Genomic DNA, 22,914 nt, shown 5'->3' with positions numbered 1-22,914 from the left:
GAAAGAGGAAGAGAAAAGAAACACGAAACCTGGCACTACCTTTCGTTCTCGTGTCTCAAAACTATTAAAAGTCGACGATCGTGTAACATCTCGTAATCTTTGATTGCTTTCAATTATTTTTTTCTCGAGATACTCGTAGTTTTTATTATTTATTCATGACTCGAGATAGTCCGATTAATCGGTCGGTTGGTCGGTCGGTCTGTCGGTCTGTCGCTTGCTTTGAAAAGTTTTTCAGTGCGAGACAAAGGGAAAAAAATGAAAAGAAAAAAAAAAGAAATATAATAAAAAAGAAATAAAAAAGGAAAGAATAAGAAGAAAATAGAGTATCGCTTTGCATACGATTTACATGTGATTCGTCCTGTTCAAAGACAAAGGTATAGAAAAAGAAAGAAACATAATTTATCATGGAGCAAAGGGAAGAAATAAATGTTCAAAGATAATGAAAAATGAGAGAAATACTGTACGCAGTAAAACTTATAGATAGATAAAGATATGGAGATAGATAGATAAAGAGAGAGAGAGAGAGAGAGAGCGAAAAATATAATTTATTTTTATGGATTTTGTTACAGTACGGAAAATACGAGGTAACAGTTACAGGATAACTAAAAATATAATACATAGTAAAATCATGATTATACGTATAGGGTGGATCTAAGGTTCCAAGGTGATTTTATAATTGATTACTTTTTTCGAGACATTTTTTTCAGATAGTAAACCTACAAGTTTACGAACTTTTGGCTCATCCTGTATAAAATATATATATTGATGGATAGACAGACAGATAGACAGACAGACAGATATATAGATAGATAGATAGATAGATAGATAGATAGATAGATAGATAGATAGATAGATAGATAGATAGATAGATAGACAGATAGATAGAATATGAGAAAGAGGAAAAGAGAGATAGAAAGACATAATATTTATTTTTATGAATATAGCTTAATAAGAAAAATACAAGATAGCCAAAAATATAATGAAATAAACTACGTATATAGTCCATTGCATCGTTACTATGATAGTACAAATGATGGAAGATAAACAGAAATAAAGAAATATACTAATATGAGAGCTGCGTGCGCACGCGCGCGCGCGCGCGTGTGTGTGTGTGTGTGATGGAGAGAGAATCAGAGTGAGTGAAATATTCATAAGTGAATGAAAGTAACAATAACCGTTTTATTGGATGACAATGACACTTGCGAAATTGACGGAAATCACAATAAAGTGTTAATCTTTCCAACTCTCTACAACCTCCATCAACCCTTCCTACACAAACACATACAGACACCTCACGATCTCACTCTGGTGTAGCTTATGTGACGTACGTGGAACATGGTCACGATCGAACGCGTGCGTTCCGACGATAAATTCGTCCAGAAACTTTGGATCTTTGCCAGGATGGATATTTAAAATTCCCCACGGTCCTCCGCGAACCTACGCTCTTTTTTCTTTCCTTCCTTCCTTGCCTCTCTCTCTCTCTCTCTCTCTCTCTCTTTCTTTCTTTCTTTCTCTCTCTCACTCTCTCTCTCTGTCTCTCTTGAACTCGTTAACGCGTCCGCGTTCTCCGTCATTCCGCTTTGTTAGATCTATAGATCCGATAAAGAGAGAGAGAGAGAGAGAGAGAGAGAGAGAGAGAGAGAGAGAGAGAGAGAGAGAGAGAGAGTCTGCCACGACGAACACGACGATCGATCGGAACTATTCGGACAACAATTCGACCGTGACGAACGATTATGGCCTCAATTTTCAGTTCCTATCGATTTCTTGTTATTTCAACATTTCTAGTATTCTATATTCAATAACTCGATTTATTTTGTTTCTCGATTGGGGATAGGTATTTCGTATATTTCGAGAAAGAGAGAAAGAGAGAGAGTAAGAGTCGATGACCGAGGTTAATAAGAGAAAGGAGATAGTGAGAAAGATAGATAGAGGGAGAAAGAGTATTGCTGTTAAACAGTTTAAGGATATATATATATATATATATACATATATATATATATTGTGTACAAGTATATAGGGTGGTCGCTAGATTTTTTACAAGTAATTGTAACTTGTTGACAATCGAGAGTATTAATCAAGAAAAAAAATTATTTTCGAAATTCGTAATTTTGCATTATAATTTGTTGATGGTCAAGTGTCAATGCAAAAAACAAAAAAGAAGAAACATTTTTTTTACCGGAAGTACCTGAAAAATCATGCATTACGCGAAACACTCTGTATACAGAGTGTACCCCTCATAAATGTCCGAGGAAATGTCTCGCAACAGTTTGAAGTTGCAAGAAAGTTTATTTGGAAAAAAATTTACACTTCTTCACGTACTGAAGTCGGATACAAAGTGCATGTAAACGATTCTTTTTTTTTTTTTTTTTACTCTTGACCTTTTCGAGCTACGAAGGTCGATATAGTTCTCCCTCTCTCTCTCTCTCTCTCTCTCTTTTAAATGATTATCTATAATTTTTTTTGCATATTTATATAGCCGCAGCCATAGAAATAATTTATTTGCAAATGAAGCAGTTGTATATTTTGACAAGTTGCGAGAATATTATTAGCAGTCTGGCGATTTTTTTTTCCTCAAATCGTGACGTGAAAAAACACTTTAATACATCAGATGCTGATTATCTCATCTGCGAAAGATGCATACCAGTAATTTTTTACTCGGTATCGTGATGTCGATTGCAAACGATCACTGTTATGTATAATAAATAACAAAAAAGAAAAAAAAAAGAAAAGAACATAAAAATATGTATCCATTTAAGAAAAACTATGTCTATCTTCATAACTGGAAAAGGTCAAGAGTAGAAAAAGAAAAGAAGAGAAAAAAAGATGTTTACATGCACTTTATAGCTGAGACTACAAAGCTGAACATTTTTTTTTTTTTTTTTTAAACTACAAACAATTACGAGATATTTACTCGGACGTTTATGGACTAGCACTCTGTACAATGATTGCCTGAGAGACGAAAATCCAAAGCAAAAAAAGAAAAAAATCGCCAAGGATTATTCGTAGGATTTAGAATCGCAACAAGAGCTCATAGATATCCTTACTTTTCTCAGAACTATTGAACGCGCGTTACAGCACTGATGGATTGTACGTTTGTTTCATCGGATTACACGAATACAAAGAGAGACAGATAGAGAGAGAGAGAGAGACAGAGAGAGAGAGGGAGAGAGAGAGAGAGAGAGAGAGAGAGAAAGATCATTAATTTTGGAATGTTTTAACTAAGCCGAGATAATCCGCCGATTCCGAGGATTGACGAAAATCAAGGATCCTGATTCTAGAAATGGAACTCGGAGAAAAAGATAAAAGTAAAAAAAAAAAAGAAAAAGAAAATATTGAAAGAACTTAAGAGAAGTAGAAGTAGAAAAAGAAAAAGAAAAGAGAAGAAGAAGAAGAAGAAGAAAGAAAAAAAAAAGATAAATAGAATTAGCAGGAAATCCGGTTAAATCGTAATCAAAATCACGTGTCGAAATGATCGAAAACTCTCGATTATCGTTCCAGATCTTGACTCTTTGAAGAAGCACGTTACCTTACGAAAAGTTTATTATTCTTCCGTGCATGATCCTGACCATCGACTCTGGGTCCTCTTTGAAGATGGCAGCTTTTCGTTGCACCTCTCCTTGCCACTTTCTTCGGTGTTTCATCAAACTTTCACAGGCGCGCGCACACACACACACGCGCGCGCGCGCGCGAATATAAAATCTGGTGCAACCAACCGATTTCAAGGGAAAATGTTGGACATGTTCTACCTCTCTCTCTCTCTCTCTCTCTCTCTCTCTCTCTCTCTCTCTCTCTCTCTCTCTCTCTCTCTCTCTTTCGCGTCACGATTATTTTTCTTTAAACTTAGCAGCGACTACGCAGGCGTTTCTTTTCTTGAAAATCAAAGCAAACGATCCTAAGGTATTTCTATGAATTTCTTTTATTTTTTCTCTTTTCTTTTCTTTCCTCTTTTTTTTTTTTTCTTTTTTAATATTCCTCGATATCCATTCGAACTTCTAAGAATGTTGAAATACGACAAAATCGATCGGACAGGACGAATCCCGATTGACGTTAGAAATATCGTTATTTTTATAACAACATCTATTTTAACGATCACCACCTACTGATATATCATACTAAGTATTTTCATTTGATCGATGTCAAAGTCGTCGTGTTATTTCGTCGAATTTCTATTTTCTTATTTTGAGTTGGTGGACATCGAAGTCAAGGAAGATGTGCATTCTTGGCAAACTCTGTTTCTCTCTCTCTCTCTCTCTCTCTCTCTATCTCTATTTCTTGGACGCGGTTAACGATATGCCACGAACTTTGAAAAGTATCGAAAAGTTTTTTTCAAAGTATTTTTCAATTTGGTTCATACGGTTTAAAGTCCAATGCACTGGCCAGCCAAAACAAATTGATTTCTTTTCTTTTTCTTTCTCTCTTCCTTTTATTTTTTTATTCAAGTACTTAAATAAAACTTTTTTCATGAATGAAAATTAGCATACTCGTTGAGAGATCCCGTATATCTTTTTCTTATCTTTTATTTACTCGTAGCGACGACGAACACGAGTCTCATTTTGTTTTTGTTCCTTTTTTTTTTCTTTTTTACTCTCTCTTTTTTTCTCTCTCTCTTTCTCTTTCTCTTTCTCTCTTTTTCTTTCTCTAATTATCTCTCGTCCTCTTTATCTTTTTTCTTTCTCTCTCAATGGCGAACCTCTTCAACAACCTAGGTCACAACCGGATCAACGGGTCAGTTCCTACGTTTATATATAGGGTGTTTAAATCGAACCGCGTGAACGGATTTAACTCTAACGTGACGACAAGGTCGTCTCCAGCTTGTCACAACATCGTTGCTCGGACTAACGTGGCTTTACGTGTTATCAACCACCCTTCGAGTTTTTCCCTTAAGACACTTGTTTTCCCTTAGGATGATGTCTTTCCTTCGTTTGTTTATTTTTTCGTTTTCGTCATTCCTTCTTCTCCCCTTTTTTTTCTCTGGGATTTATATACTCACTCGATCTATGATCGTAAACGATCATTACTTTTTCCTGTGTTAATATCACAGATTCCAAAATCAGGAAATAAGGACAATAGAAAAAAAAAGGAAGAAAGGCAGTCATGAATTTTTTATAGTCCTATTATTTTGTTTAAATTTAAAGAAAATTTTAGTTCAGAGGTTTTACATATTTAATATACTTTCTTTTAACAAAAATTAATGTAGCGGAAAGAAAAATATAAATAATATATCTTTAACTTTTTATAATTCAACTTCCTTTTGTATGTTAAAAGAGAAATATTTTTTTTTTTTTTTTTTTTATATAAATGAAAATGTACGCGAATGAAATTTTGTTTCATGTAAAGATAAATATACGTAATATAACGTGAAACGTATGATCGAATATAATGAAAAAAAAATTAACGATCGATCAATGAAATAACAATGAACGAAAGGAGATATAAGAATTATGCGTTTTGATAGTTAAAAATTTTGGTGATTCGTTAAATTGTTTTTTTTTTGGGTCAATCTATAGATCGATTGATTAATCGATAAGACAATCGAAATCAATTTCGGATCGTTCGCATAATTCATTTCTTTATTTCCGATTGGTTTTTACTGGAAAGGATTCTTGCGATCGGTCAAAAAGAAACAGACGTACGATTGGATCGTTCGTCGGAGCAAGCTTTAGAATGTGCCGGAACAAATGGGTTATCGATTTTCGGATTTCTTTTGAAAACGATTACGCCGGAGGGACTTGCGCGTGTCTACTAGTCTATCCAGGTATATGTACATCTATGTACATATACATATATATGTATTTGAGATATATAGATACATATATACGTAAACTGATGTAGCAGCGTAACGTAAGCTTCTTTTCGAACCATATTTTTGCTTCGAAAGATATAAAACGCGTCTACAAAGAGAATGCGATTTGTCGAGAGTTACGAGAAAATAAAATGTTCTTATAGTGATCTTATTTAGAAAAAGGGAAAACGTATTGATGCGTGCCGTCCATTATTACGAACAAATAAAAAATAAAGGTACACATAGATATATTGTATTGATAGAAATATAAATACAATAAGAATATGGTATAATAAAATGGTATTTATTTATAAATCAGCTTAAATTTATTTGTGTACAATTTAACTTAAGTATATTTAGTAGTTATTTATCGAATCGTTTATTAAAATTGTAGTATTATAAAAAGATACTTATTTATACGTTGACCCAATAAATATACATACATATATTTTACAATCAACGTTTCTAATTTTACCATTTTGCAAGGCTACACAATAAAGTAAGAACTCTTTATTTATGATTCTCGGTACGGACTCGATGAATAATTTTTTATTTATATTCTTAACATAGAACATGTAATAGAATTCGAATGGAATGTGATTTAGCTTAAGAATTAAATTATTAGACACGTTTAGCGTATATGTAAAAAGTATCCTTTTTCTTTTTTTTTTTCTTTTTTAACGATAAAACGATCTACTAAATATAACTATTTTCTAATCAAAATTCCTAATTCAAAAAAATTCTTCATACCTGTGTATATATGATATTAAATCAATTCGATTAAAATAATTACTTTATAAATCGATTAGAAATCAATCGAAAAATAATATATACACACACACACACATATATATATACATATATATGAAAATAACTGGAATAGTCGATCAAGTAACACAATATTGAAATATCAAATATTAGAACACGCGTCGTGGTTCTTCAGAAAGAAGAACGATCGAAAATACATGTTAAGGGATGTCGTGTAACGTAATGTAAACGTAATGAAAAGAGATAACGAATAATAACAATAATAAATAAAAGAGGGAAAGAAGGTGAATCTCTCTCGGGGCAAGTGACATCCTTGGGCTAAGGGTCGTAGGCTCTGCCAAGTCTAAAGCGTCGCTACGTCGTGTGAAGTCGGCAAAATCTATTTCTAGTGCGGCCGATAAACTCGAACCGAGAGACGCGATGCGACGCGACGGGTTCGAGTTCGTAAAAAGGAGGCCTGCCTAGGTGGTCTCTCTACTATGTATTCGTCTTTGCGAATTCTACGTGCACAAGAATCTCTCTGTCTCTCTTTCTTTCTCTCTTTTGCTACATCATCCCCGAGAGAAATCATTGCTAGGAGACGATCTTTTCTATTTGAGAATTTTTTTCACATTTTATTGTGAAATTAATCGTTATTTTGCATCTGAAATCTTTTTCATCCTTTTCCTTTCCTCTTTGTTTTAATTATTTATCAGTTGTGATAATTATATATCGTACTAAGTATCACAGTAATAATTGTTATTGTGCGACAAGATTATATTTATTAAGCGTCATTATAACACTTTAATATGATATGGGTAATTAGACTAGGTGTAGGTTATGGTACTTTAATTATTATTTTTATTCGTTATATCATGTTAAGTGTTATAAGAAAAGTGTTTTGATTGTATAATTGCGATAATAACAAGTGTTGATCTATAATATTAGACTGTAACGCTTGTTAACATCATTAAATATAGTTATATTAGATTGTAACACTTAGTACGATATAAAAATTATATTTAGAATAACTGATACTACAATTTTTGGGTTCTATAATTTTTTCCTAGCCACAAATAACAAATTAAGTTATAGAATTACGTAGAATCGAATTAATGAATTGAAATTTATATTTCTCAATGTATTATATATATATATATATATATATGTATATATATGTGTATATATATATATATATATGCGTATAAATACAAGATAAAATTGTGGAATAACATGTCTATATATAAAGCTTTGTCATCGAGAAAATTGATTGTAAATATTAATAAGTGCATACCTAACTCAATGTCAATCGTCGTTGAATCACCCGCAAATGTAGAGATTACATTATCTTGTTTACAGATAGTTAATATTTCTTGCCCATTTTCTAAGAAAATAAAGTCTTACGTAAAGAAATGTTATTCAACGAATTCGATTTATTTTCTCAGGTATTAAATCAGGCCATCTTGTTATCGTAAGATTGCTTTGTTACAATACAATTTATCAGTTGACTTTTATGGGAAACGAGAGAACAGAAAGAAAGAGAGAGACGACACAAAGAGAGATAGAGAGAGAGAGAGAGAGACATACATACACATATAGGAGAGAGAGAGAGAGAGAGAGAGAGAGAGAGAGAGAGAGAGAGAGAGAGAGAGAGAGAGAGAGAAGAATCTCTCGAATAAGCAAATTCGATATTCCCGTCTGGAATGTTTGTCTAACGAGAAGAGAAGGACGAAATAGAACTGAGAGGGTGAAGTGGGGTTAGGATGAGTTAAGGGGTGGTCGGTGGTTGGCTGTGGGAGGAATGGGCTTTCGTGTAACGTCCGGAAAAGTATTTAGTGATTAATCTTCTCTCGGTTGACAGGAAACAATGTTTTCCTTCTAAACTGACTAACGTACAATGGTAGAAATAGTACATTATTCACGATTACGATAGAAACGAGATATCCGCGTGGGACGCCGTTTATGATCTACCAAACTATATCTAAATCCAATGTCGTGTTCGCTAATTGCTTGACATTCGAACGTTCCTCAGTCGAGTTAATTAGTTTGATCCGTGCGTAAAGGTAATGACACTAATGACGAGCCGTTTATTCGAATAAACGATTTCATCTGTTATCTTCTTGGTATAACAGAGGAAGAAATTAGATTTCTTGGCTTCTATTCGTTGAAGTAGGACAGTCTGGCTATAAATTTATACGACGTTTACTTCGTTATTATCTTGTCACGATACGAATCCAAAGATTTTTCTTTAGAGATAATAGATTAATTTTATCTTGCATTTTTTTCTTTTGGTATCGTTCTTTTTTTCTTCCGTTTTCTTTTTTTCCTTATTTCTTTTTTTTTTATTTTTTGTTTATTTATTTATTAATTTTTTTTTTTTAGCAGTTAGATATTTTTTAGACGATTTTACATTTATTCTTTCGAAATAGGTTCAACTACCTTTCGCTTCTAGTTTATTAATAGTTCGTATATTCAATCGCACCTGCTATCATAAAGTGAAACATTTTAAATAGAAACATCTAAATATCTCACTTCGAACGAGATCGATAAATACAACTTTTTCTTAATATTGTTTTTTGTTGGAGACATATCTGATGTATTAATAAATCATTTATTCGAGCGTCTCATTCATGAATATCACAATTTTGCAAACGCTTACGAGCTTCACGAACTAATAAAACGTAACATAGAAACATCTTATCGATCGATGACGAACAACGTTTCAATATTTCACTTTGTATTTCTATTATTATTGTATTTCTTTTGTAACATATTTTTTTTTAAGTATATTTCTCTTTGTACTTGCGAAATCTAATCAAGTAAAATAAACTCTGCCCTCCTTTCTGTCTTTCGTTTAGCGATAACTACTGTTCAATAAACTCGCTTTAAGTATCTACTATGAGTTAAGATTCTTAAGTTACTTTAATCTCCTTCGATAACGTTCCTTAGAATGTCCAGGTAGGTACGTAAGTAACGTCACCGTACGTGAGGAAGATCCTTAAGCACGCCAAGCAGTTTGACGCTCGCGAGTATGACATTTCTAGCGGATTCTGGACCGCTATTACGAGACTTGCGGTGCACTTGAAAGTCGTCGTACATATTAATATCTCGACATGAATGTCGAGCATGCGCTAGCTGTATGGGTTCTCCTTGTGTGTTGCGCTGCCCTTTCTCTCCCTCTCCCTCTCCCTCTCCCTCTGTCTCTCTCTCTCACACACTCTTTTTCCCTTTTTCGTTCTTCACTTCTTTATTCTTCTATTTCCTCATCGATCATAATTCGTTTTAATTTCTTTGGAACGTCGAATGACACGACTTCCGATCATTCTATTCTTAATCAGGAAAAGTAGAGGAAAAGAGAGAAAGAGAAAGCATAACGAGATATATTAAAGAGAGAGATATAGAGATAGAAATATATATATATATATATATAGAGAGAGAGAGAGAGAGAGAGAATAATCTTGGCGATGTCAGTCGAAATCGGAGAAAACGTTTATTTCAGTAATTCGACGAACATCTTTGAACGTAATGCATTTTCTCAGAGAGACATTTTTCTTCTTGTTAATTTCGCGCAATGTTAATTTTAATTCGTGGCTGTCACTGTTTTTCTTTTCTTTTCTTTTCTCTTTTTTCTTTTTTTTAAATAACTCGTTGAGATGAAATTTCTCGTTTCTTTACTTTTTCCACCCTCTTTCTTGTTGTTCTTTTTTTTCCCCTTCGTTTTCTTTCCTTTTCTTTTTTTATTCTCCTTTCTTCTTAAAGAGAACACATACCCGGAAAAATTTCTAATCCATTCAATATAAAATCTTTAATTCATAAGTGTCATTCTATCGAATATTCGACGAAATGAATTTTCCTTAAAGGACCCATTTTTCTTTTGTAGGTTTCTAATTGATCAGTGTCATACTTGAACTCATCTCTGGAAATGAATTTTCTCGAAGGACCTTCTTCTGTAAATTTTCAATTCTCGAGTGTCATTATTAAACTCGTTGAAATGGATCTTTTTTTTTTTCTTTCTTTCGGAGAAGACATTCCTCTCTCTCTCTCTCTCTCTCTCTCTCTCTCTCTCTCTCTCTCTCTCTCTCTCTCTCTCTCTGTAAAATTTCATGTAATATAAATCTCTAATTCATAAGTGTCCTTCTATTGAATTATACGAAATGAATTTTCTTGAATGACATCGTTCTTTTGTCAATAACTAATTGATTAGTGTCATTTTGAAACTCGACGATGAGAATTAAAAAAAAAATCTTAAAAAAACCTTACATCATTTATCTAATACGCGAGTGTCGACTTTTGTATACGACGAAACGAATTACTTTCTTTTCTTTTCTTCTTTTTTTTTTTTCTTTTCTTCTTACTCGTTAAACATTTTCGTTCGAGAAAGATTATCCACGTAGGGCGAAGTTTCATGATTTTTATGAATATTTTTCTATATCATTATCCTTCCTTCTATTTTTTACAGATCGAAGTTTTTTAGTGGCGAACGCTCAGCAAGGACTATGCCACATAATCTACTGCTCGGACGGTTTTTGCCGGCTGACGGGTTTCTCCAGGGCGGAAGTGATGCAAAGACCAGCGGTCTGCGAATTTCTCCACGGACCGATGACGTCACCGCATGCGGTTGCAGCCCTACGCGACGCTCTCGCTGCGGGCGTCGAGAAGCACTTCGAGATACTCTACTACAGGAAAGATGGTGAGTCTCCATCCCTTTTTAAGATTTTTCTTCAAAATAAAAAGAAACCTCTTCTTACTTCTTCTTCTTCTTCTTCTTTTTTTCTTTTTCTTTATGTTTTCTTTTTTCTTTCTTTTACTTCGTACATTTTATTGTTATCGTAAAAAAATTCATACAAATTGCTGCATTTATCGATCATTTTCGACAATGCAGTTTCGACAACGATAGATACATATTTTTTTTCCCTCATCGAATTAATCTTCATCGATAAACTTTATCGTCGAATTTCTTTTTTAGTTAAAAACAAAAAAAAAATAGATATTTATAAAGCATACTTTTATACAATCGATCGGACATTTTTAACGACGTAGACGACGTATGTTTCTCGTACAATTAATTTCTACTATTAACGCTTATTACGATGATATTATTTTCTATGGAAATGCTAGATTTTTTTTTTTGTATATTATATCATCTAAAAGAAAAAAAAAAAAAGACCGCAAATTGTAACGTTCTCCTCTTTAAAAGAATTTGATAAAACGGGCATGATCTTCCAGATAATGAAATTCTCTCGATGAATTTTAATGACGATTAAAATTTTAATAACGAACAAAATAATAGATCTTTTTGACGTAAAACGTATCGTTTCGAAGAAACTTGGAAAGCTGGAAATACGTTTATTTAATAAGTAAAGGAGAAAATAAGAAAAAAAAAACGAGAGAAAAGAAAAAAAAAAAGAATTCGTCGTGCGAAATACGAAACGATAAAGGAAGAAGAAGAGTCATTGAAAGCAAATGCATTCGTAAGCCTAAGAATCTATAAATGGTGGAACAAGCTGATCCATAAACGCACTTAAAGATTCGATCGGTGAATCCTCAATATTTCTTCGAAATAATAACGAAGCGGAAGAAAGAGAAGAAACTTGCTTTCACGCTTAACACGTATGATTTATTTTCACGATCGGGAGCCAAAAATGTCGGTGGCGCCGTTGCACTCCTTGAGAACTTCCACCACCAAGCGTTTCGCGAGATCGAAAACCGGACGTACCGAATTACTAAGCAATACGACGAATCGGTTCATTCGCTTTTTGGCAAAACATTTTGCCATTTTCTAAGGACTATGTCATGCCAATTTCATATAAATTTTATAACGTACATACATATACGTATTTATGTGTGTACGTATGTACGAAAGTATGAATGAATTAGACGTGCCAGTTGTACTTACATATGTCGATTATAACTCGACATTATCAATGTTCTCACTTTTGAAGGATATTTGTATAGTACGTAAGTCAGTGTACTACGTAATCTAGTAGGCTATGCGAGCAGGTAGTATATAAACAAACGGACGGAAGAGAAACGTTTCATTTGTTATCCAGACGTCTTAGAGATCGGTCACGTTTCACATATCTGGTACTATCAATATATTTATTTAAATAATTTATTTATTTAATCGGAGTTATATTTTCTTTATAAAATAATATCATTGAAATTGCGTATTTGAGTTATACATATATACAGTTGAAAGTCAATTGAGAATAATAGTTATAAACGAGATTACATTATTTGTATTATATAATATATTTTTCATAATTAATATGATTATATGTATATATATATATGTATATATATATGCATATATTATCATCATTAATATATCACTTTTAGTTATATAATACTTGAACAATAGATATAATAATAACAATATATTTATATATTATTAATCAATATATATATATATATATAATATAATAATCGAATAGTTTGAACTTTGAGTTTGTCGTAAATTTGTGATTAGAACAATCGGATCGGTGAATAATATTTGCGGAATCCAATCCAATGATTGGAATCCAATTTTCTAACGTAATAACGGCAAGTCAAGAGAATATTTTCAATGGGAGGACAGGATGATCGAGTTAACCCTCGATCATTCTCATCCTTTCTCTCCTTACTGCTCGCCCAAGGTAGGAATGCTTCCCTTTTGTTTAGAGCGGGAAAATTGAATTTATTCACTTCGACTTCGACACACTCTCAGCAGCGGTCGGCTTGGTTTCGATTTTGCCGTAGTGTCTGACCTTAGGCGCGGTGAGATCGATAGTCACTACTGTATAATTTATCATAGTCATAGTTCAAAAGAGAGAGAGAGAAAGAGAAAGAGTGGGAGGGCGGGAGAGGCTTCTTGCCTTACCTTAACTCACTTGATTCGACTTCTCTGACCTCAGCTGGAACCTAAGGAACTTGCATTGATATTGGTTATTTTAATATTCTTTAAAATTAATTTTTTATATAATTTACTTCTTTCTTTTCCATTTGTTTTTACATCAATTTATTTTCTTTTTTAATTTACGTTGAAATATTATTTAATCGTCTTTTAATTAATTAATTTGTTTTCTTTTTTTTTTTTTTTGTTTACCATTCATATAAATTATTTTCCTTCTTCAATTTATTTTTAAATATTATTTAATCGTATTATTTAACAAATACATTAGAATTCTTATGTCTCTTTGATTCTACATAGAAAACGTTAATTCGAGATATTCTAAAGGTATTTAAAATAATTAACGCAATTCTTGTTTGCGTGTGTCAATAATGAACAAGTGTTTTTATTTGTCAATTATCGAATCGTTAGAAATAATCGAAAGAAATATCCTTTGTTACTTTTCTATCATGGTAGACTTTTGAAGTTGAATCGGCAAAAGAGAAAAGGATGTCCGGTACATGATCCCAAAGCTTTCTTCTCATCGCGTACAACCTCCGGAATATTATCGATCCGTTTTGACCGAGTTGAAAGGTATAAACAGGAAAATTATGTATGAAACCACGACGAAGACACGGATACGAAGCTCATTGTTTAGAAACAATAACGGTCGTACATAACGTGTATACGATGTAAATACATAGGTATTATTACAAATTAAAATGTACAAATAAAAATTATCATCGGTAATTTATTAATCAATCAATCAATCAATCAATCAATCAACATAGACCACCATATTTTAAGTTACACTTATGTATTTTATTTCCAATGTTACAATATCCGAATAGTTCAGCGATACACTGTAAGCACACAATAGAAGATATCTATCTACGTATTAGATACAAAAGAAGACACAGAGCATGTTTCATGTTGCGTTGGTTACATAGAAAGAAAGAAAGAAAGAAAGAAAGAAAGAAAGAAAAAGGAGATAAAAGAGAAAAAAAGCAAGAAAGAAAGAAAGAAAGAAAGAAAGAAAAAACAAAAGGAGAGATAGAAGTAGAAATAGAAAAAGAGTAACGATAGGGAACTCGTTTCATCGGCTGGTAGTTATTGACGCGTAATCTATGATCGCATAATAGAGAAAGAGAAAGAAATAGAGAGACGCACATAGAGTGAGGTAGAGAGAGAGAGAGAGAGATAGAAAGAAAGAGTGAGTGAGAGACAGACAGAGAGAGAGACATATTACGCATAGGCACGTAAAAAGAAGATAGAGAAATGTGGCTCGAGTGTGGTATCGAGTAAAAGGAAAGAGAAGAGAAAAGAGAGACATCCAACGAGTTCGAAAGGAGCCGAACGTGCGAAACGAGCTGATTGAAAGGCGCTAAACGAACTACACTCTTCATTCCCGACCACCTGCAGGCACCTTCGGGCGGTAACATCAAAACGATGCGGAGCGCGTGTTAAGTCGATGGCGCCTTCTCTTAAAACAACAAACTCATTCTCCGTGCCTTCCTCTTCTCTCTCTCTCTCTTTCTCTCTCTCTTTTTCTCTTTCTCTTTTACTCTCACGGTCTCTATCATTTTCTCTCATTTTCTCTCTCTAAGTCTCGTTCTCTGTCTCTTTTTCTCTTTCTCTAAGTTGCTCATTTTCTCTCTTTCTCTCTCTCTCTCTCTCTCTCTCTCTCTCTTTCTCTTTCTCTTTCTCTTTCTCTTTCTCTTTCTCTTTCTATCTCTCCCTCTCTTGCTTCCTCGTGACGTTGATGGCCACTTGACTTTCCAAAGTAAAGCACATCGAGCTTCCCGGAGCGCCAATAAATGTATTCCTATTGCCTACTATTCGCATAACTCTTCAACCAGATCTTTACGAATGAAAAGGAAATTTATATATGTATATATGTATTTTTCTTTTATTTTTTTTCTCTTCTTTCTCTTCTTCATTTCCTTTTCTTTCTTTTTTTTTCGTTTCCCGCGAGTTCTCAAGTCAGTGCTTTCTCGTGAGTTTTGTTTTCTATTTCTTTTCTTCTTCTTCGAACAGTGCTTATAAAGTGAATAGAAACGTGATGAAGGTGTATTCGTCATATTGTTGGAATTTGTGTAATCATGTGGTGGTACGTATTGTTTAGGATTTTTTTTTTTCTTTTTTAACGTTGTTAGAACGAAACACAGATATCGATTAATGAGCAATTTTTTTTTTTCTTTAATATTTACATGACCGTGTTAGATTACTCTTACGATTAGTTATAATCTTTTTTTTTAACATTGTTAAAAAGAGATTTAGAAAGAAAAGAAATTTAGAGAAAAAAGAGGTTTAGAATTTGCCTACATTTTACGATTAATTATGATTTTCTTTTTCTTTTAATTATGAGAAAGTTTTCCATGTTGGAAAGAGAAAAAGGGAAAGAGAGAGAGAAAGAGAGAGATAACGATAAGTACGTGTAATACTTATTGCTTAAAAAAATTGTATAATCGTTAAGTACGTTTTGATGAAACAAGATTATGAGTTATTATCTTGTAGCATAAAATCTTATCTCGTTAGAAAAGATAGATGATAATTTGATAAATGATAGTAATATACTTATAACTTAATATACATATGTAAATGCTAAGATAAGTGTATACTCTCTCTATCTCTCTATCTGTCTTTATTATCTACAATCCTCATACTCATCGCGTACGAACATATTTATAAAAACGAAAAAAAAAAAAAAAGAAGAATTAGTGACTACAATCTTTTAGCACAAAAAATTCAAAAATAATTAGCAACAACAATTTTTTAGTACAACAAGTAAAAAAAAAAAAAACAGAACAGAAAAGAAAAAAGTGATCCAATGAACTCTAAAAACTTTCCTTAAAATCGTCGACTTAGAGGTCGTTGAGAGGCGGGACCGATCATTAAAAATTAAAACGATTTCTATCTCTCTTCTTTTCTTTTTTGTTATATAAACAATTTCGTGGACAAATCGAAAACAAGATTACAAGACGTAAAAAATATTGGAACGGGTCGTCAAAGTCATTTCTATTTTACTTTTTTTATTTTTTTTTTTTCGTAATTCTGCGCAGAGTCTCTCTCTCTCTCTCTCTCCTTCTTTCGAGTGGCCATTTCGCGCGAGCGACTCCTCCAGAAAAGCTTTCTCGCGCGTTACGCAACGAAAGTAAGCGGCGAGGTGAGCGAGGAGACGAGAACAGCGTCCGAAGCAGCCAAGAATAGTTGTGCTCGTCCTCCCGCTCGTACTCGTACTCGTGCTCGTGCTTTACCTTCTCTCTCTCTCTCCCTCCCCCTCTCTCACCCTGACTCCCACCCCCATCCCACTCCACCCCTTTCTCTCCCCTTATTTTCCGCCGATACTCTACCTCGTCGCTCACCCATAACCCTTTTTGCGTATTCGATGACATCACGTACTGCTTGCCAAAGTGACGTCATACAACGTTTGACCCCACCAATTCCCCTACTCCTCCTTCTTTTCTTACTCCTACTCCTACTCCTACTTCTGCTTCTTCTCCTCTTTCTCCTCTCATCTCAACCCGACAACTATTTCAATATCATTGATTGGTAATAAATCTAATATTTACTTGTCGTGATATTCGAGTTTAATTAAAAGGTCAGTTAATTCGAGTATAATAATTGAATCGATTAATCAACAGACCGGTCGATTTAACAAGTTTAAATTGATCAAGACGTTCATATTGGATATCGACGATAGTTTAATATCTTTCTTCTAGATCGATTATTTTAAGATATTCATAAATTGTTGATTATGTTGAAACGTTATTAAGTAATATATGTATACCGTTGATTAATCGACAGGCTGATCTCTGTCTTAAAATTTATAATGAAATAAGAATTCTCCGAGCGCGTCGATAAAATTATTTGATATTATTTCATTAAACGAGCAATATGAAATATAATTAATCAGTGATATTCGTAGTATTAAAATACAATTAAATTTAATTAATCATTACGTTAGATATTTATAATTAATTATGAACTTTATCTTTTCTATCGTTTTCTTTTTCTTTTCTCAAAACTCTCTCTCTCTCTCTCTCTTTCTCTCTTCTTTTATCTTTCGTTGATAAAATAACAGGGATGGACAACGACCTCTGTGATTTCTTGCAAAAACGATATAAAAACGATCCATTCCCCCTATCCTCTTCTCGTGACGCTTCCTAGTGGTTTCGACCGTGTTAGATTCGACCGAAAGAGAATAGGACGAGGTTTCTCAGCGTTAATTTCGAATGCTTACGCCGCGAAAGCTCGCCAAGATAAGACGAGCTTACGAAGACGAAGACGACGAAGATGACGACGTCGACGACGACGACGACGACGACGACGACGACGACGACGACGACGACGACGACGACGACGATGAAGACGATGGTGAAGAGCCAGGCGAGAGACGCGAGCTTGCAGTCTCCGCTACGACCGCGTACCGAGCTTGCGAGAGAGAAGCTCAGCTCTTAATCGCGACTGTCATTCGTGTGTGCTTTTTTGTTGTGATTCTGATTGGTTCTTTTACTCTTTCTTTTTCTCTCTCTCCCTCTCTTTCTCTCTCTTTCTTTCTTTCTTTCTTTCTTTCTCTCTTTCTCTTTCTGTTTCTGTTTCTCTTTCTCCATCTTCTTCTCCTTCTCTTTCCGTCTCTCTCTCTTTCTCTCTTTCTCTCTCTCTCTCGAAAAAAAAGAACAAAATAAAAGAAAAGAAAAGAAGAAAAAAAAAAAAAAGTTAATTGATGATTATCGGTCCGTTCGAGCTTGCAGCTATCGTAAATCGGAATGACAATAAGATTTTTGTTTTTCGATGAAAAGAAATTCTCGTTTTAGCGGAGGATAAATTTTTCAAGAAAAAAATTTACGATCGTCGAGAACGTCGAGGAGTATGAATTTCGTTTAGACGATTACGAATATCCAATAGGATGAATTCTTGTTAGCAAAGCGAAAGCGGGAAAAGTTTCGTCGTTGGTAACGCCATTGTCTCGTGCGTCTTTCTTCGTAGAAAACTTTGACGACCGGCCAAACTTAATCGTTTTGCTTACACCACAACGACGCTTGGTATCCAACTTCGTCCGATGCATTTTTATGGTTAGAAATTTTTTTCTTTGGTCTTCTCGCGTTCCTTTTTTTTTGTTTAGTTTTATACATATACACATCTATCTACTACATACATACATACATACATATATATATATATATATATATATAAAATTCTTTTTTTAGACTAAAAACTTCAACAGAGAGCGTGCGTTGAACGCTCTTGATCGAATCTGTCGTATGCGGTTCGTGCGAAAAAGAAATTGAAAGATATAACCGTGGAGGATAGAAGGGTTTCAGAGCGGGGCGCACGTTAAGAGGAGAAGAGCAGGAGGGAAAGAAGACGTAGAAAGAGAATATAAGAGGAAAGATTAAGAAGATAAAAGATCGAAAAAGAGATAAGAAAAAAAAAACAAAAAAGAGAGAAAAATATAATTTAAGAAGTTTCGTCGGGGAAAAAATAACTTAAGCGTTCAAATATTACCTGTTGAATTTTGCACGATTATTTAACGAGAGAACGCAACCGGATTTATAATATCTCGTGAGATATGCGAGAGAGGAACGATGGCGGATCCACTTTTGAATCTTTTATATTACTTATCTCGGAAGCTGTAAGTTCGAACCTGCATAAACGAGAGATTCATTAGATTCTCATATAACGTTTCCTGTCTTTTTTTTTCTCCTCTCTCTCTCTTCCTCTCTCTCTCTCTCTCCTTCTCTCTCTCTCTCTCTCGCAGCATCGATTTCCGATTTTTTTTCCAACGAGACTCTCGAGGTGTTAGAATTCAAGCGAACAAGAATCTCGAGATGAGTTGCGACGTGGAAAGCCCGGAAGAGGGACAACAATGGATACCCATGAAGTCGTATGTTCACTTCATTTATTTTTCCTTCTTTTTCTCTCTCTTCTCTTTTTCCTCTCTCTTTTTTTCTTTCTCTTTCTCTTCGCCCTGTCATCGCACCGTCGTGCTAATTAGTTATCCGAACGAGTACCTACCATCTTTCTTTCTCTCCCTCTCTTTCTCTTTCTCTCTCTCTTATCTCTGTCTTTCTCTCTCTTTTCACTACGTTTCTGTGATGACGCGCGATTAGCAAAGAGACGCATCGCTCGAGCACTCGACCCACTCCTCGAAATAAAACGGTTCGACGGGTTCAAAGTGCTACTTCTAGACTGTTGTTTCGACTACTTTCATTACGCCTATCTGTATATATATGAAAGATTCTCTCCTTTTTTCTTCTTCTTTTTTCTTTTATATATCTGAATAAACAAATAAATAAATAAATAAATAAATAAATATTTATTACATTTTATGTATGTATATGTTATAATGTATATACTTATATATAGATATCTATCTAACGAAAAATGTTTATTATTAGTTTTGAATATTACAAAGATCTTTTATTCAGAATATGTTCATGAAAACGGTTCATGAATACGAAATAATCGGGGAAGATCGAAACACTACCGACCGAAGAAATATTTTATTTTAAAGGGAGATAGATACATATAAATATATATGTACTTACGTATAGAGATTTTATCGTTCTCTCTCTCTCTCTCTTTCTCTCTCTCGAGAGAGAAAGATAGAAACAGAGAGAGAGAGAGAGAGAGAGAGAGAGAGAGAGAGAGAGAGAGAGAGAGAGAGAGAGAGAGAGAGAGAGAGAGAGAGATCCATGTCTGGCCATGACCCCTCCGTGACTACTGTGCGAGGAAACGAGAGATAGAAAAGATTTACTCTCGGACTTTTTCAAAGGACAAACGTCGACACGAGCGTCGAGTGTCGCACAAGAAGCGGGAGCATGAAATTTTCCCGTTTCGACCGACATTCCTACGGTCGTACCGTCGTTTTTCTGGCGAGAACGAGGAGACGATATTTTTTTCGCGCGTGGCGAGCTTCTATCTTTAAAAAAAAAAAAAAAAAAAGAGAGAGAAAGAAAAAAGGAGAGAGAAGAAAGAAGAAGAAAAAAAAAAGTATAAAAGAAAAACGAAAACAAGAAAAATAGAAAGAGAAAAAGATAGAAGGTGCGAAGCAATTTTTCAAAAGTTTCTTAACGAAGGATACGGCCGAGTAAAAGACGAAGTAAAAAGTAAAATTAGTTGTACGGAATAAAATTTTGCGACGAATCGAAAGGAGTAACGTTATTGAATTCATACTGAATGAACGCTTACGAAACGTGATTTTATGATAATTATACAAATTATAAAACGAGAAGTAAAAAAAAAAAGAAATGAAAAATAATAATCTACGAATCAGAGGAATATATATTAACAATAAATCGTGCAATCGTTTATAATAGATTTAAAAATATGTTTCATTATAGTTTAGCGAGCATTTAACTCGAATTTCTCCAAATAGTAAATATTTCTTGTAGCAATAAACGATCATTGTGAGATCGTCAAGAGCGTACGTGCCAAATGTTCCAATACGGTGCACTGTAAATCGTCATTATATATTTTGGAATCGGATGACCGAATAGTTTTAATTTTTGTTTTTTTTTTTTTTTTATTTCGTTGTATTTGTCTTTTTTATCCTTGTATTAAAGACTTATTATATTCTTGCATAATATAACAATAAGAAACAACAAATGGAATTTAAAAGGACACAATAACTGCAATTTATGTAAAATAGCAGTAAATATGTTCTCCTTGTTAATCGAAAACGGTCTACCATGGTGCGTGATCCTTCGATGGGCCTATGTTATGAAAATTCTATTATACGCGATAATAATGCATCGGCTGAATATCACGAACGATATTATCAAGCAATTCACATTCACATTTCATTTTACAGAAAGTAATCCACGATTTCTTTTATTAGGAAAATTCGTTGCTTGGATCACCGATCGCTAACGCGATATTTTTTGCGTTAAGAGAAAAAAAGAACATGAGAGTTTAATGAAAGATTTGAAAAAAAAAAGAAAAGAAAGAAATTAATGCACCAAACAAAACTAAAAACAATTTCTCCGACAATTATAATTGTTAAAATCGATATAGGTAATCGTGTAATTTATATTACGTAGTAGAATGATTTTCGTATTAAGATAATATCGTTCGAAATCAATCTCGAAATTTTCATAATTTAATCAAGAAGTTGAGATCTCAAGGACGATTATAGGAAACTAATTAGTCGATGATATTAATCGTGCATTAGGATATGAGTGATCATATTAGATCGCTCGTATATTTTATAGTCGGTGATATTCGGTTAAAAGCTTTGGATATGTGTCCAAGTTAATTAACTTGCGTATAATTAGGATCATTGAGAATAAGTGACATGTATGTATCTATTCATGTACGTACACACATAGATACAAGTACATACGCGTTGTGTTCTATGCGTATATATACATACATGGACACGCGTGGCTCTGTGTATATATATATATATACGTAAGCGTGCGTGTGCTCTTTTGTGCGTACATATGCACACACGAACATCTTTGCATATATTATACACATAGAAGTTTATACGTGTGCATATATTTCTTGTAATAATTTCAGTTGCATCTTCCTCTTATCTTTTGGTCTCTCAAAACGTTTGACATCACTTCGTAGAACACTTTTGTTACAGTAAACGACGTCGTCGTTTCTGCCAATTGTTGTGTTCTAGCGGTCACATTCGTGAAAAGCTTTCGAAAGCTTTACGCTAGGCCAAGCCCGAGCACACGCAGCACGCAGCTTTGAAAAGGGAGCGAGCACATGAGATGGGTTCGGTAGAAAGAGAGAGAAAGAGAGAGAAAGAAAGAGAGAAAGAGAGTAAGAAGAGAGTGAGTAAGAGAGAGAGAGAGAAAGAGAAAGATAGATAAAGAGAAGGTGCGACAAGGACGAGAGGGAGAACTATTTCTGTGCACCGCTTGGCCTGCAGCGCACGTTGCCACGTCACAGGGGCATTGCACTCGGTGACGTCACGAGGGCACAGCGTCATCGACCAATTGGAGGAAGTCGTTAACCCATTAACCAGTCGGCTGCTCGTTCCACTGCGGTATCGTGACCTCCTCGCTATCCACCAATCGTCTCGCCGAACATCGCTGCGGTCTCACGTGATGCCAGGACTTTTCTCTCTTCCTTCTTTCCTTCTCTCTCTCTCTCTCTCTCTCTCTCTCTCTTTCTCTCTATCCGTTTCCATCCTTCCTCTTTCCTATCTCAACTTTTACCAATGATCGAAAGTCACGAGATCTTTACTTTTGAAAATTTAATCTTCCACATTTATTCTCGAACAAATATTTAACGTAGCTCGTACGAATGGGGTGTATGCGTTTATAAACGTGGAGGATAAGTTTCAGACTAATTTTCTTTTATACGAATATGAGATGGCAATTTCGCGTAGAGAGATGGAAAAAGAGCGTATTCCCTAATGGGGTGGTAGGCGGCGAGAGGCAGGAAGCGGGAATACCATGCAAAAATTATGAAAGGTAAACTCGAGCGTAGTTACCTCGGTTGTACGAACATTTTTTGACAAGGTGTTAACAAATTTCGTGAAATATTATATAAG

The 22,914-nt window shown here is 34.2% G+C and overlaps 1 protein-coding gene across 21 annotated transcripts in view; it reads left to right on the top strand.

The window, feature by feature from the left end:
• Positions 1–22,914, top strand: part of LOC122629946 (potassium voltage-gated channel unc-103) — a 130,215-nt gene that overhangs the window by 11,782 nt on the left and 95,519 nt on the right. For 20 of the 21 annotated variants that reach the window (XM_043813927.1, XM_043813905.1, XM_043813969.1 and 17 more), the window contains one exon: positions 10,989–11,219. In XM_043813927.1, the coding sequence (XP_043669862.1) occupies positions 10,989–11,219 (231 nt within the window). Of the gene's footprint in view, positions 1–10,988; positions 11,220–19,150; positions 19,285–22,914 lie in introns of those variants that run through there. The other variant, XM_043814065.1, reaches the window with a different exon arrangement.

The sequence above is a fragment of the Vespula pensylvanica genome, chromosome 1 (genome assembly GCF_014466175.1).
Source record: "Vespula pensylvanica isolate Volc-1 chromosome 1, ASM1446617v1, whole genome shotgun sequence".
Classification (NCBI taxonomy): Eukaryota; Metazoa; Arthropoda; class Insecta; order Hymenoptera; family Vespidae; genus Vespula; species Vespula pensylvanica.
Note: the sequence above shows the minus strand (reverse complement) of the source record. Positions and strands in the feature narration are given on the sequence as shown.